A 16,738-nucleotide genomic window follows, 5' to 3' on the forward strand; every position below is an offset into this window, starting at 1 on the left:
TTGCTAGAGCTTTAAGATCCGTTGCACAAATAAGAAATGTGTTTTTTTTTTTTAAAAAAAGCATTACAAATGACTTGAAATCTACAAAAAAAAATAATAATCTGCGACTTTGATCAACTAAGAGGGGCGGCCATTAAATGCACATGTCTTGGGCTTCAAAACACCATTGCTTGATGAACAGTTAACCAGTACAGACCTCCTTGCTGTAGTCAAGAGGCCCGGTCTATGAAAGTATTTTGCAGTCATCTGTATGCTCGATTAGTGGGTCAGTAAGGAATGCGGCCATTGGCTTGAGGTCCAGAAGCGTCGACTGAGAACGCCTCCGAGGCTTTCTTGTTGTGACACGGCGGGCCGGGCGACTGCTGCCGCGGGCACGTCGTTGGCAAAGAAGTAGGGCGCGTGACTTTGAGGCGGCGGTCACTTTAGGAATGGAAATCGAGGGATGCGAACGCTTGTAACGTTTATGCTCAGAATCACTGTAGACCGGCAAGGATCAGCGGAGGGCGCAATGTGGATGAAGTCAAAAACGAGGCCAGGGAACGGAATCGTGTCAACAGCAAAAAAAAAAAAAAAAAAGGACAAACGTCGCCCATGCCTTGAAAAACGACCAATGAGAATGTTTCAGTTCAGTTATGTGAGGAATAAACCAAAGCTAACTTCTTGTTCAGCGTGGGGAATGAACAGCGGTCTCCTGGCTGAAAATAAAGAGTGTTTGTCGTGGAAACGGATACAAAAAAACAATTTAAAATCAAAAATAAATATTGTACATTTTTCAGCGGCATCGCAGAAGACTTTTAATCTTTGTCACCGTTGTTTCATCACTGAGCCCTTAAGCCTGCAAAAGTACATTTAACTTGGATACCTCTTTTTTTTGGGCATTTTCGTGAACAGCCATTTGTTCCTTCCTTCAAAAATAACTCTCAGATTGATTGAAACAGGGACGACCACGGCCGGCTTTAGCTGATGCATTTTCTTTATGTGACGCGAGTGCAAAACGGAGAACGAGTCCAGGCTTTCGGAGGGATGGGTAGCGAGTCCGGGCACAGTTCAATCCGAGGATCGGGGTAGTCTAAATGGGGCACTTGTTTCCAACAAATGGCCTCCTCTTTGAAATGCCAGACGTGTTGGGTTTGGTGTCCCAATTCATGTGTGCGAGAGGGCAAACGTGGGAACTGAACGAACACACACACACACACACACACGTCAATAGAGGCCAAACCTGACACGGTTCATTCACACACACACACACACACACACACGTCAATAGAGGCCAAACCTGACACGGTTCATTCACACACACACACTGTAAGCTTTTTATCCAGCCAATACACTTTCTTTCTGCCGCGACTGTCACCGCTGTGACGAGCTGCATTCAAGTTGCATTAAGAATCCATCACTGTTCATTACAAGCGCCGCTTTTATTCAAGTTTAACTCTTTCCTGCTGTACAACTACATAATAGAGGAGGATGTTTGTACCAGCAAACACTTTGCGCGGTTGCAACAGTGAAATATTTCATAGTGCGGCTAACCCTCAGCAGATAGACACACGCTCATTTACTTTATTCATGTTTGACTTATTCCTACGTTATTTTGCCATTGTGCAAAAATAAAACGCATCTTATGATTTAATTGGAAAAAAGATAAAGTGCGATAAATAAATACAGCAGCATTTATTTCATACTTTATTGATAAACAAATATGCTGACTTATTTTAGAGCATTAGTGCAAACAAGTCACCAGATTCTTACAGACAAGAAGGTTTGGATATTTAGGGTGAATTTATTTTAAGCAAATGTCATCATTTGCGAAGCTATCGCCCTAAATATCATTGCATTGTCTTCAGTTTCTGTCGCGCGAACAGAAAGTCAACTGGCTGCATGGCAGTCTTCAGTTCATTGTTTTGTTTACATTTTACATTTTTTTCTGAACCAAGTTCTAATTAAAAGGCTGTAATACCTCCACACATTTCCTCAAGTTGTTTCCACCGCCGCCGTTCTTCCACCGCCTTTTGGTCGACACTATTTATGGTTTCACCCACCCCCGATGCCGAATGTCTAAACGAACCAGAACCAGACCACAAGTGCACGGTTTCTCTGCGAAACAATTCCAGAATGTTTCTTTTGCTTCATGAAATTGGATGTTTTCCCCGAAATCGTGCGGTAACAAAGAAACCTCGCTCTCAGACGACCTCGTCCCGGTGAGATTCATGCGCGCTGCTCTTTCCTGCACTCTCACTTTCGTTAGCTGGCAATAAAGAGAGCTCCTCTTCTGCTACGCAGCCCAATCAGATGGTCAGACGTGAGTTTGTTTTTTGAGTTTGTTGCTTATTTCCCAGAAAAAAAATTTTTTTAATCTCGAATCTTAACGTTGAAAGTTCAGTTCATCTGCCAGACACGTTTAAACTGGTCTGCTCCAGTTGAAGCACTTCCTCACCACCGACTCCCAGCATGCTACAGGTGAGGGACTGGAAAGGGAGAACCGTCTCACGGTGCCATCCGTCACATCTGGGCGTGAGGTGTTTGACTGCACGTAAACTCAAGCCCCTAAACTGGAGTTTTAAAACAAATCCTGAATCGGAAGCGAATGGCCAGAGGAGCTCAATGTCGGCATTGGTTTTGCCTGGTTGAGTTAACTGGGAACCAGTTCATGGTGCGTTTGACACTCCATTCTCAGGAGGGCCAATGCTGCTCTACCAGTTCTTCCAATCTTTTTAAATATCATTTATTATGGCGGACCACATTTAAAAGAAAAAGGCAAAAGACGCAAATAGACCTAAAGTAGTAGAATAAAAGACCTAGATGTGTATTCTGGTTGTTGTAGTTCCACGAGTCTGAAAGAAGGCAACGTGAGGCAGACGGAGAGGACGGACAGGATTCTCCCGTTGAGTCACATACAGCGACGCTGCTTTGGGACTTCATCTTTGTAACATTGCTTCAGTCTACTTTGTGTATCTTTAACTATTCTCTCCTGTTTCGTCGTGTATTTGACGCGTTTTTTTCTGCCTCTGTCATTGTTGTACAACTCGTCTGTCGGCTCCGTGTTTGCAGCTGCGTGCAGTGCTATTGCACAAGCTAAGTTACCGGGGTAAAATAAAGTCTGGAATCACGGGACGCCGCGATGAATCAAAGCCTCATTCTTACAATCATCATAAACTGAAGTGAGAAATCATCAGTCACATGAAACCCGATGGGCGGATATCAACATGTTAAACTGGTGACGACTTTTGGCTGTTAAACTTGGAGTTGAAAATCAACTTGTGTCAGATTTACTCATCAAATTGAATAACAGATAAATGTTTGCCGTGTGTAGTACTAGTTTGCCTCACCACCACCCCCCAAAAGCCAGAATCAGCAATTCGAAAGCATGAAAGATTAACCCATCCGATTGCATATTTATTGACTGAATATGGTCCGATGGCAATAATAATGGCGGCCGGTCAACCGTCACTGGTTTAAAAGGTGCTAAAGAGCAAATGTCTGCACTCAGGTGAGCTGCATCAGGTGACAACGGAGCCATATGCCTCCCGACAGACAGCTACACCCCGTGAAGGATGAAGATCACCCCGTGAAGACATGAAGGATGAAGATCACCCCGTGAAGGGATGAAGGGTGAAGTTCACCCCGTGAAGGGATGAAGGGTGAAGTTCACCCCTTCAAGGATGAAGTTAACGCATCGGCTCTGCTCCAAAAGGCCGATAATCATCTATCCGCCAGAGGCAGAGCTCCCGCTCGGCTCGTCCTATATTTAGCAGACAAAGCCTCATCAGCCTAAGTACTGAATTCAATTTCAGGGACACCATTAATCTACACTCATGAATCATTTGGGTTACATGCTAATGTGGGCTCCTCCACCTCTGAGCAGTATGTGCCCCCCCCCCCCCCCCCATCCCCTCATTCCCATGTCCGAGCTAAATCTCTCACTCGTCTCCAAGCATCGACACATTAAAAAAAATGTTGACTACGCCGCCGCCATCCCTTCAAAATGCATTCTGGTGTCCATGGAGAACGTGCTGAGCAGCCTTTCTGTGCATCACTAAACCACCAGGTTTCTCATTTAGCTGCTGGCAATTAACAGCTGTGTGAGAACAACAGGCCCCGCTTTTGAGGGGAAAGGGAGAGAGAATTTTAAAAAAATATATATTTTAAGCCTCTGGCAGGAAGAATCTCTCAGGAGGGAGAAAATAATAAATTCAGCATCTAAACAACGAGGCTACAAAACAAGAGTGAAAATAAAAGATCTTGGAGGCAGTAGCTCGGTGAGAATACGAAGTCCTCGGACTCAATCACAGAATATCGGATCAGCGGCGCTGTTTGTTCAGTGTCCTGACATTCCTCAGGGACAATCCTCTCCCTGTGCTCTGACACACACACACACACACACACACACACACACACACACACACACACACACACACACACACACACACACACACACACACACACACACACACACACACACACACACACACACACACACACACACACACACACACACACACACACACACACACACACACACACACACACACACACACACACACACACACACACACACACACACACACACACACACACACACACACACACACACACACACACACACACACACACACACACACACACACACACACACACACACACACACACACACAATATTGAAAGAACTCTTTCAATATTGCTTTCTATTCTTTCCGGGCACCTTTGTCTTCTCTTCCAGATGAGGATCAGATCATCTCACTGTTCGCGTTTCTCGACCAAACAAGATACTTTTTTTGTATCTATTGCCGCGTTACTGGATCTCCCAATGATCCCGTCATAAGATGGAAATTGTAATAACCCCAAAATCCTCAGAGTACAACTCAACAACAGTTGAAGCGACTTCTACTGCTCCACTATATTTAGTAAACTGAAAATTCTAACATTGTGGGATCAACTGAAATTACCAGTGTATTAATGGTTTGGTCGCCCGGCAACTCACGCAATATTCATCACTCAAACCTTTTCGAGCAAGAAATTGGCTGGAAATGGTTTCTTTATATGTAAGGAAATAATTGGTATTCAACACCAGATCGGCTTGTTTGAGTCGCCAATCGGACCAATACAGGTATCAGTATCGGTGCATCTTTATTCGAAATCTTTGGGATTTTGGAAATTTCAGACACAAAACAATGTATTGATGAATAAGCATCCACATGGTTAGAATAACAACAAATAAATAACCTAAAGTTTCAGCTGTATAATTAAAATGAAGGATTCATGTTAGTGAGTATTCCCAGATGGTCTGAGATCGCCGTGCCGGCCTGTCGGCACCATGAAGCAAAGTCCATGTGTTTCAGCATGACAGAGTGTGAGACAACACCCCCTAAAACCCTCCAGCACGCTACACTACAAAAAGTAAAAATGAAAGCTAAAAAGCTTTTCCATACTCGTGCTGCGGACGTAGAAATGACCAGCGGAGCCCAAAGAGCGCATTGTTCGCCTGGGCTTTGTAACCGCCACGTTTGTTATGGGAGAAAGTTGATGACTCGTCGAGTTATGCTTGGCCGGCTTTCCATAACTATCAGTTGAGACTATATAAATGTTGCTGCGGCTCAAACCACAAGACTCCTGAGTAAATTCAACCTGAGCGGACTTGAATGGAGTTCGGTGTGTGTTTGTGTGGTGGTGGTGGTTGGGGGGCACAAAGATGAATACAACGCAGTGTTCCCAACACAAGTTATGACACTGTTCTGGAGGCAATCGCTCAAATTGCTAACAACTTCAATAACACGGCCGTGCCAGATGTTATATCTTTCCAACGAGACGAGAGTCGCGCAACCGAACCGTCGTGAACTCAACAGTAGTGGTTGGCTTCTACAATGACTGTATTCTGCACAGGAAAACACACAAGTCTTCTCAGCATCCAACCCCCACCCCCCCTTCTGGGAAAGCACGCAGATAATCTCGCTCATAAATAAACTATGGCTTCCAGCTAAAAAGCCTGCTCGACATAGGTGGACGACAAAAATAAAAACGTCAGAGCAGTGCAGATACCACAGAACTGTTCTTAAGCGTCCTTGGGGAGGGGGGGCGTGACCTTAAAAACTGCACCCTGTGATGCAAGCGTTCATCAAAAGAACTTCAAGTGCCGGTGATCATTTTTGCGGTGTCAATCACCCAAAAATAGTCTCGTCAGTCTCTGGCCTACTTTGTTTGTCTGTGGGGGCCTTCTGGGGATGGGGGGGGAATTCAGCGCCATATGTAGCCAGCTTTGGTGCGCACGATCGAGGTGGCAAGGCTCTGCTGACTGGATCCACGCCAGGGTTCAAGTGATCCGTTTTCATAGCACACTGTAAACCACTTAAAGCTCTCTCTGTCATTAAGTCTTACTGATCTGGTCTCATTAACTGTGCTTTTGTGTCCACCACACAAAAAGCACAGTCCAAGCTCGGGATGATAAGGATTAACAAGATAACAATTAAAATCAACAATTTTGAACGATTAATGCCAGCAGATAAAAAAAAGAAGTAAAACTGCACGACAAAAAAACAGTGCATAGCTAGTCCACCTTTTAAAAAAAGTGAGCCCGGGCTGAAGTTGTCGCTAACCCCTTTACTTTAGCGGATAGCAAGCAGGGTCGTCGTCGCATTTATTCACAGACCAATACACTGTTAAAACACACTGCACTGTCGCGTTCACAGGCATCACGTTAATCTCAACTTCATACTCCTCGTCGCGCGCGGCGGACTGACAGGCACGAACACAGGTTTCTTCCATTGCCTACAACTTAAAAAGGGAATGTCATTAACTGTAAACAGTCCTGAATAACAGCACAAGCTCACGCCTCAGCAATGCAAGTGAAAATGCAAAAAAAAGTGCAGTTTTTCTGTTATCGTCAACGCCATGATGTCAGAACGCTCGTGAGAAGGACGGCGGCGTTGAGTTGGAACAACAACGAGAATTATCCCCCGTCAAAAGTGCACAGCGCAGCAAAGGAGAACTGTGGGAAACGCGGTTGTTATGCCATCATCATCATAACGGGGCGAAAAGGAAAGAAAACAAAAATGCGTGTCCCGAGGAGAAAAGATGGTGGAGTTGCTGATGCTGCATCAGCTTTCCTGGCGCTCAAGTCTCAAGATAAATGGAGGGTTTTTTTTCCGAGGGACACTTTGAATGTGTTTTTAAAGCCTGTATGAAGCCGTTGGGCCCCGACCTTCTTTTTTCCTTCAACAGTTCCACACCGGAAGCCTCACGTGGCTGATTGTCTTTCTTTTACCGGACTCCTTTAGGAAATGAAATGCTGTGCCAGGTCACATTTTAGGACGTTTTTCACAGTGGTTTGGTCAAGGGCAAAGTCAGCGACCCGGGGATCATCAGCGAAGCTTTTAATCCTGCACTGTGCTCCCCCGCCCCCCTTCAACCCCCGGCTGATACAGGTCATCTGTTTGATGTCACCATGCTGTAACGTGATTGGAGCTCACGACCCGACATGAGGTAGATCTACTGCGCCTATGCAATCACAGCGGGAGGTCTCTTTGGCTCCAATCACTACTAACTCAACAACTCACCGCTGATCTTCACCTCACAAGGGATCCTGTGTCCACACCTGAACTTGGGACGGTACTTCTCCAAATAAAAAAATGAAGCCAAATTAAATCCTCTAAATTCCTGAGTTGGAATAGAAAATAAGGCTGGTATGCATGCGCTACCTGTCGATTTAAGATGACATAAATCCCACTCATGATGACGTCATTAGTGCCACTTCTGTATTGTTTTGCCAGAACACAGGAGAGATTAAACTACATCAAGGGTCCGTCCACCTGTAAATAGTTCTGTAGACAATGCAGCCGTCACAATGGTCGCCAATTTTTGTGTCTTGGCAACCGCGTTAAAACGGACACACTCTACAAAAAACGACGGATTGGAACGACTGCAAAAGTTCAGGTCGACTCAAGAGTCTTTATTCCACCGGAATTAGTGTATGCAATCAAGGTCGAGGATAAAGTTTGTTCTGATCACTCCTCAATCAGTCTGGTGGCTTTGCGGAGCGCATATTTCATTGCATGTTGTATTTGTTAATTAATCATGTGTATTTGTATACATCCTGTCAGCGCTAAACGCTCTCCTCAGTTCGACGTGCACTCTTGGATATGCGACACTATGATCCTTCCTCATTATGGGATTGAGTTTTAATGTCTCTTTCATGTGCGCAATTATGTCGCTCTTTAAAAATTGAAAAGTGGGAGCTTTTCCTTTTGAAGATGTGGCACATTTCTGGTGGCGAACATGTTAATCTGTACAACGGCTCATCTCTACCTCGGTCCACCATCAAAGGCTGCAGCACACTAATAAATCAAGTCATTTGTGGAATTGATTTAATAATATCTTTAGCACACAGAAATGCCATCAGGACAAGATTATAAACAGTCTGACAGATTGGAGTCAGTCGACGACCGCACAACACATTACGGTTGTTGTTGTTGTTGTTTCTTAACCCAACCTGCGGAATGTCCAAGTTACACACCTAACGGTAACGTTTTTTGGTAAATATTTTGTCAATGACGTCGACTCAAACGCTCAATCTCTTTCCTCTGGTTTGTAGAAACACATAAGACGAATCCTTGTATCAGTTTACATAATTATTACACCGGAAATAACAGAATTAGCTGGTTTAAGCTTTTCAAATGTCATTTTAAATTGAGCATTGGGAACAGTCAGAAAAAGAAGAGGAGCTCTCATGGTTCTTCTGGCGTGCGGTCGCATGTGTCACTTGTGGGTTTTGGGACGTTAAGCCGCCAGACGGTTTTCCAGTCAAGGGTGTCATTTTAAGAAAAAGGGCTTGCCACGCTGAGTGAAATGTGTGAGAACCTTCCCTGTGATCTGTGGTAGGAACCACAGGTTATTAAGACGTTCCAGAGGCTTTGAAAACTGAGGAGAAAAAAAATAAGATTTCTCTTGAACAACCCATGTCTGAACGCTCATAACTGGCATTAGAGAGGCGATGACACCGGGAAGAGACGCACCCCCCGCTCCCCTTTCAGAAGTGGATCATTTCTTTCTGCAGGAAGCATTCCTCCCTGATGACACTGGGAAATGACACAAGAGTTCTTCTTTTTTTTATTTCAATTGGGGGGGGGGGGGCTGCGAGCGTCGACACAACATCTGAGACCTAAAGAGTTTCCGAGACAAGAACAGAAGAAGCCCCCAAACTCTGCCAGATGAAACGTATGCAGGGCTAGACTCACAGCAATAAACACAGATATGACACAGATAACATTTTTTTTTTTGGGAGGTTGCCGTTTTGTTGTGGGTGAGAAGTTCACGAGGAGCTCTGGGTTTTGTTTTGTTCTGGTTTTTTTCTTGTATTCTAGATCAAAGCTGGAAAGAAGACAGAATGAGAGCTGAATTAATGCATGGCCTCGTTTCCAGCAAACCTGCAACACCAACTTCAACGAGGGTGAAGACCTGGTAAATGAATGGATGTAATATTGAGATACAATATAAAAATCGACACATTCAACTCAGCCAAAAGGGAAAAACTGGTCCGTTACTTCGTGAGGACAAACTAAAAGTTCAATAAAAATCGTAATTTGCATGTCAAAAGGAGAGTTTTGTCTGTCCTTCAGCCGGGGTTTGGCAGCTCTTTACCTGCCTCTCGGCTACGCCGAGACACATTCTCTCCTGTCTTCTCACGCTGAATTATTCACCGGGAGACGGGGGATACGGTACGACTTCTAGGTCATCACTGGTGGAAGTTAGCGCAGGAACAGGAAGAGAGTTAATTATTCATGAGGCATATTGTACCCTAAACAAAGGCTGAACAACAAACCAAAACTCCCCAAAAGATGAATTATGTAAACGTCAAAGATCACAGTGGAGTGACGGTGCTTCCCCAGTCTCATCTCATGTGATCCAGCCAGAGTGGCACGTGAAAGCACCGAGCTGGGGGTCCAAAGGGTCATCTGCTGCTGCCCACCGCCCCCTACAAGTTTTCTTAAGGTCTGACTTTTATCTCCTAAGATTCATGTGTCAGGTCTGTGCCTCCACCAGTCAGCTGGAGCGTGGCTCTGCAGTTACACCCCCTCCCCCCCATCCTGCAGGGCCTGCTTAGACAGTCCATTGCAGGCAGCTTCTTCTCTAAAAACTATGCATTTTGGTCCTAAATGCAACATAACTTTTTTTTTTTTATAAAAAGGCCTGCGTTGTTGCTCTTCCTCCTCTTGCCTTCAAAGCATCATTGCAGAGCCTGAACTCTCATAATGTGTGTATTTACGTGCACAGTCCAGCTAACCCTCCCTGAGTTCATTACAGGTCGAACAAAGGGGGCACTTTTTGGGGTGTTCGTCCATAAGACACACTGTGAAGCTGGAGGTAGTATTTCCTGTCGCTCTGCTCCGGAGCCTGAACGCCTCAGACCGCAGTCCTACTTTTGCAGCCCCACTGGCTAGCTTGCTCTACTGGCAACTTCCAGAGGCATCAACCGAGGTCCTACAACTGGGTTGCCATGTCTTTCACCGTTTGTGGTTGTGCACTTTTGTCCAAGAAACTGCCCTGTTACGCTGCCACAAACCCGCGGACTACTTCGCTCGGCTCCACGGTTCGAATCCCAGAGGAAGTTTGGTGTTTTTTTTAAAACAAAAACACAAGGCACCACAATGGCGGTGCGGCTTTCTTTGCAAAACCCCCCCAAAAAAAAATATACACACACGGCGCGCACAAAGTGTGCCGCACGCGCAGCTGAACCAACTAACTGTGCAACGCGAGCGTAAGACATCAGAAAACGTGCGTTCAGCCACCCGGTTCCCTGTTCTTTGCGTTTCATTCCAAGTTAGCGCCATATTGAGTGCGCACTCGCAGAGCCTCTCTCTCTCTCCCTCCCCTCCCCTCCTCCGGGGGACGTCGCAACATTTGTTTCCAGGAACACAAAAGCCGCAAGAAGAAAAAAAAAACAAACAAAAAAAGTAGCCGCCACTCACCTTGGCGATAGCCTTCTTGTATCTCATGACAGCCTGCTGGATGAGACTGTGGACTTTAATATTTCCACTCCCGCACGGCACCACCACCCGGGTCCTGCCGAAGCACACCGTGACTTTCATGGTTTTAGTGTCCGAGGTCTCGGCCGGATTCGGAGTGAAAAACCGAGAAGAGGAGGCGGAGGAGGAGGAGAGTAAAAAAGGAGCATGTGTTTTTCCGTTCGTTCGTCTCCGCGGCGGTCCCGGTATTCCTTTATTGCAAGCGAGGACTAGAGGTCTTTCCGCTTCTCCCCGCCGGACGACATTGTTTTCTGCGTGTTTTCAGACCACCTGTTTAGCTTCTCTCTCTCCCTCTCTCCCTTCTTCCCTCTCTCTCGATCCCGATCCGAGTCTCTCTCTCTCTCTCTCCCTGTACGCTGAGCGAATGCTGGGTCATATGTTGCGTTCAGGTGTATTTGGGAATGTCGGATTTTAATGACCAACTTTTGAAGCAAAGAGCAAGAAGAGTCCTGAAGTGTTTCAAATATGAGCAAACTGTCAGTATTAGAAAGCGATATATATATATATATATATATATATATATATATATATATATATATATATATATATATATATAATAAAAATATATAATATATAATAAAAAATGTGTTTGAAGAAATAACAACATGTAATCTTTACAATCAACACTTTAAATGATTATGAAGGCAAGGTAACATGGTAGATTTGTTTAAAATGAAAATGCTTAAATTACATTAAAAATAAAAAAAAAGGTTTGTGGTCATCAACCATGTTCTATTTGGTTTTCCTGAACTTTCTTCATGCAGAATCGGGTCGAAATTAATCAGACTTTTGCATTTTTGTTTGCAATGTTTATTGAGTTAAAAACCCCTGAGAAAACTTAGTGTGCCTCATTATTAATGTCAGAGATATGAAAACGCAAAATAGGAATGTTGCGTTATCAACAGAGCTGTGGGATGTATAGGGAACAGCCGGCATTATGAGCCTACTATTGTTGAAAATCTGTAAATCATTAAAGCTTGTATAAATGTAGAATAACTTATAATCTGAGTCTGTATCTAAAGGAAACATCCCTTAGAATAAAACAGAGAACAGTTTCAGCAAGCAGCGTGCCAAGAAGATGCCTTTTTCTACTGTAAAAGAGATGTAATGGCATTTATTTGCTTTGTTTATATTGTTTTGCTGCTTCTGTTTTTACCATGTTACGTGCCTTTGAGTACCTTTTTAAAACGCTTTACAAATACAGTGCATAACTATTATTATTATTATGAAGCCTGGATAAATCAACAGGATATAAATTAATGAACACATCCATGAGAAGAAATGCAGGATTCTGAAGTATTTATAGAAAACGTTCTATAAATACTTCAGAATTCTGCATTTCTTCTATCTTCTAACAACTTGGGAGTGGATTTTACGAGCGGTACGTGAAGGCAGCAGAGGAGCCGGGAGAGCTCCCCCCCTCCCCGCCCCCTTGTGGTCACCACGGGTAATGTTTGGCGCGTAGGCATGCAACGGTCAGCGGCGGTTAAAAAGACAACGATATTAAAATCAATGCGGTCATTGAACGCAACGCGGGTTACTGCTCCTTCTCAGACGTGTGTCCTCACAAGAATATGAAGCCAAGTGAAGTCCTCCAATGTGTTATGTTTCATCTTCTCTTCCTCTGTGTTAGGGTTTGAGTTTAGGTTGAAGGTTGAAGGTTAGAATTAGGGATTAGGTTTGTTAACGCGATATATATGTATATATATGACACATCATCACTTGTTAAAAAGCCACAGGTCTTCTTGCTCCTTTCCTGTTTCAGTCCATCGTTCCACCCTGAAACTGAACCAAACACCGTCCGGACCTGGACCCTGGACCACCTGGATGGACTTCAGCACCACTGAACACGTCCACTGTAAGAAACATCCACCTGAGCCTGTAGATCATATATGACATTTGTTCAAACTTTCATTAAAATACTTTTTTTTAAAGGGCTGCAACACAAGGTTTGAGCCACTGGATTTAAAGTATGTGGAAAGAGTGTGTGTTGGTTCATGTGGGCACCATTTAGTGCCAGCGTGCAGCTGTGTGAGACTATTTTAATTCTTCAGCACAGCTGGAGCGCTCACAGACCGCAGGCCTCGGCAGCTGTCAACGCATTAAACAGCCTCAGTGCATGAGAGTATAGGCACTGGTTCATGGTGGTTCTCCTGCATGAGAGTAGGAGCACTGGTTCATGGTGGTTCTCCTGCATGAGAGTAGGAGCACTGGTTCATGGTGGTTCTCCTGCATGAGAGTAGGAGCACTGGTTCATGGTGGTTCTCCTGCATGAGAGTAGGAGCACTGGTTCGTGGTGGTTCTCCTGCATGAGAGTAGGAGCACTGGTTCGTGGTGGTTCTCCTGCATGAGAGTAGGAGCACTGGTTCATGGTGGTTCTCCTGCATGAGAGTATAGGCACTGGTTCATGGTGGTTCTCCTGCATGAGAGTATAGGCACTGGTTCATGGTGGTTCTCCTGCAGGAGAATAGGAGCACTGGTTCATGGTAGTTCTCCTGCATGAGAGTATAGGCACTGGTTCATGGTGGTTCTCCTGCATGAGAGTATGAGCACTGGTTTGTGGTGGTTCTCCTGCAGGAGAATAGGAGCACTGGTTCATGGTGGTTCTCCTGCAGGAGAGTAGGAGCACTGGTTCGTGGTGGTTCTCCTGCATGAGAGTAGGAGCACTGGTTCATGGTGGTTCTCCTGCATGAGAGTAGGAGCACTGGTTCATGGTGGTTCTCCTGCATGAGAGTATAGGCACTGGTTCATGGTGGTTCTCCTGCATGAGAGTAGGAGCACTGGTTCATGGTGGTTCTCCTGCATGAGAGTATAGGCACTGGTTCATGGTGGTTCTCCTGCATGAGAGTAGGAGCACTGGTTCATGGTGGTTCTCCTGCATGAGAGTAGGAGCACTGGTTCATGGTGGTTCTCCTGCATGAGAGTAGGAGCACTGGTTCATGGTGGTTCTCCTGCATGAGAGTATAGGCACTGGTTCATGGTGGTTCTCCTGCATGAGAGTAGGAGCACTGGTTCATGGTGGTTCTCCTGCATGAGAGTATAGGCACTGGTTCATGGTGGTTCTCCTGCATGAGAGTATAGGCACTGGTTCATGGTGGTTCTCCTGCAGGAGAATAGGAGCACTGGTTCATGGTGGTTCTCCTGCATGAGAGTATAGGCACTGGTTCATGGTGGTTCTCCTGCATGAGAGTATGAGCACTGGTTTGTGGTGGTTCTCCTGCAGGAGAATAGGAGCACTGGTTCATGGTGGTTCTCCTGCATGAGAGTAGGAGCACTGGTTCGTGGTGGTTCTCCTGCATGAGAGTAGGAGCACTGGTTCGTGGTGGTTTTCCTGCAGGAGAATAGGAGCACTGGTTCATGGTGGTTCTCCTGCATGAGAGTAGGAGCATTGGTTTGTGGTGGTTCTCCTGCAGGAGAGTAGGAGCACTGGTTCGTGGTGGTTCTCCTGCATGAGAGTAGGAGCACTGGTTCATGGTGGTTCTCCTGCAGGAGAATAGGAGCACTGGTTCATGGTGGTTCTCCTGCATGAGAGTAGGAGCATTGGTTTGTGGTGGTTCTCCTGCAGGAGAGTAGGAGCACTGGTTCATGGTGGTTCTCCTGCAGGAGAGTAGGAGCACTGGTTCATGGTGGTTCTCCTGTTACAGTAGAATGTGCTTCAGATTTGAGATTTGTTTACGTTGTAAAGAGAAGTGACGTAGCAAGGTCAAAGGTCAAAACAATCCCATCCAGTGATTGTTTAAATTAGAGTGGTGTCCAGGGAGACTTTTTATTTCCCTATAGAAATACATACATTTTATTAAATGATCATTTAAAAATAAATTCCAAGAAAAATGTTAATATGAAAAAACAAAACAAAAAAAAAACCTAGTGTCTCTTTTCCAGACCTTCTACGTGCATCTCAACTGCGTATATGATGAATGCAAACTCCATCAACTTTGGAAGATAAAAAAGCCAACATTTGATAAAAAGTTGTGGGCGCTTTTTTTTAATTAATGCCGAGGTCACTTAAACACAGTCGTCAGAAGCAGGTCGCAGATAATCAATTGCAGGTTTTCCAGCTGATTGAAAACCTGTTTCAATAAAACAGCACATGAATGAAAATGAAAAGCACTTATTGATCATCAAAGAGTGTTTGGAGTAAATCACCAACGTCAACCTGTCAGATGAAGTGATGTTTGAATCAGTAGTGACCTCTGGTGGTGCTCAGCGGACATTTACTCCTTTCACTGGGATTTCAACCTCAAAGAGTCAACTTATTTAATTAGAACCACTTATTATTAGTCAGTTCAATTATGAACAGTTTAGATATTCAGTGTGTATTTAATCTGGAACACAATTAGTTAATAATAATAGTTATTATTATCAATATTATTGTCACCATCATTATTATTGTTATTACTTAGAATAATAATACAAATAATTATTGTTAATATTTATTGTTATTATCATTATTCTTTTTCATTCATACAGCAACATTTTCCAGATGCGGTTCACATGAACAACTCAAACTAATGATATTTGATGATTTTAAACGCTGATCAGGGGCTTGACCTCTGGGAAATGTTATTGGCAGGAAGGATGGTGAATTTAACAAATTAGGTCAGTTAATCTGCAAAGGTCTCGAACAGACGCCCAAATGTGTCTTTGGTGGTAATTAGCAGCATGTCACTGTGTTACGCGTTCATCCCGGGCTAATTTCGTGCTAAAGAGCTGTCTGGCCCAGGTCACATGGCTCCCTGCTGTCAGGCCTTTGTGACCCCCCCCCCCCCCCACACACACCCTCCGAGGGTCCCCCTTCTGCTGTTGGTACTCGACCATCTGGAGCCTCCATCCTCCGACCCGCAGGACAGGCCGAGGTTGGTGAGGAGGAGGAGGAGGAGGAAGGACCAGAGGGTGAGAGGTGGGGCCAGAATACCTGATGTAATATACATCAGGTATTCTGGTAGCTATATATATATATATATATATATATATATATATATATATATATATATATATATATATATATATATATATATATACATAACTCCAATATTTAGACAAATGACAAAAATGTTCTGTAGGACAATTTAAATGTTGCAGTCAAATAATACATATGTAATATATACACACACACATATACAGTATGTACACATTTTTATATATATATAAAAACAATATATATGCATATACATATATATATTACACATATATATATGAAATATGCACAAATAATGCATAACATAAATTTGAATATTTATAGAAATGTATGGAAAGTTACACAATTTACAGGTTTTTCATCATTACTTTGTAAATAAATATATAAAAAATGAAGGAACATTTTGCCTCCAAAACTAGAGACAGTGCTTTATGCATTTACAATGTACAAAATACACAACGCAACCATATTACTACCGTGCACCGTAAACACACACAGAGCTCCACATATAAAACACACACCTCTCACGTGTTGCTGAATAAGGCTCCTTTCCGTCACAGTGGGGCAGATTAAGGGAGGAGCTCGGCCGCGTTGAGAACAGCAGGGACGGGGTCTGAACAGTTCGACCTCTTCTGGCATGCAGGGGGACAGATGGTGGCTCAGATCTAAATAAAGCAATTCAGCAAGTACAGAACCGATTCCACAGTACACACCTTTATATGGGAGTGAGCTTACACATGGGGAGTATGAAGAAAAATGTATCACAGTTTGTAATGTTCTTTTAATTAAGGCTTTAAAAAAAAAGTTA

General features: G+C 44.1%; 1 protein-coding gene across 6 annotated transcripts in view; it reads right to left on the reverse strand.

Annotated features, from left to right (window-relative positions):
* The window catches only part of LOC117746238 (partitioning defective 3 homolog), a 181,566-nt gene extending 170,177 nt beyond the window's left edge, over positions 1 to 11,389 (reverse strand). For all 6 annotated transcript variants that reach the window (XM_034555254.1, XM_034555253.1, XM_034555252.1 and 3 more), the window contains exon 1: positions 10,956 to 11,389. In XM_034555254.1, coding sequence (XP_034411145.1) covers positions 10,956 to 11,075 — 120 coding nt within the window. In that variant the 5' untranslated portion in view covers positions 11,076 to 11,389. The remainder of the gene's footprint in view (positions 1 to 10,955) is intronic.
* Positions 11,390 to 16,738: the final 5,349 nt, after the last annotated feature.

The sequence above is a fragment of the Cyclopterus lumpus genome, chromosome 17, assembly GCF_009769545.1.
Source record: "Cyclopterus lumpus isolate fCycLum1 chromosome 17, fCycLum1.pri, whole genome shotgun sequence".
Lineage (NCBI taxonomy): Eukaryota > Metazoa > Chordata > Actinopteri > Perciformes > Cyclopteridae > Cyclopterus > Cyclopterus lumpus.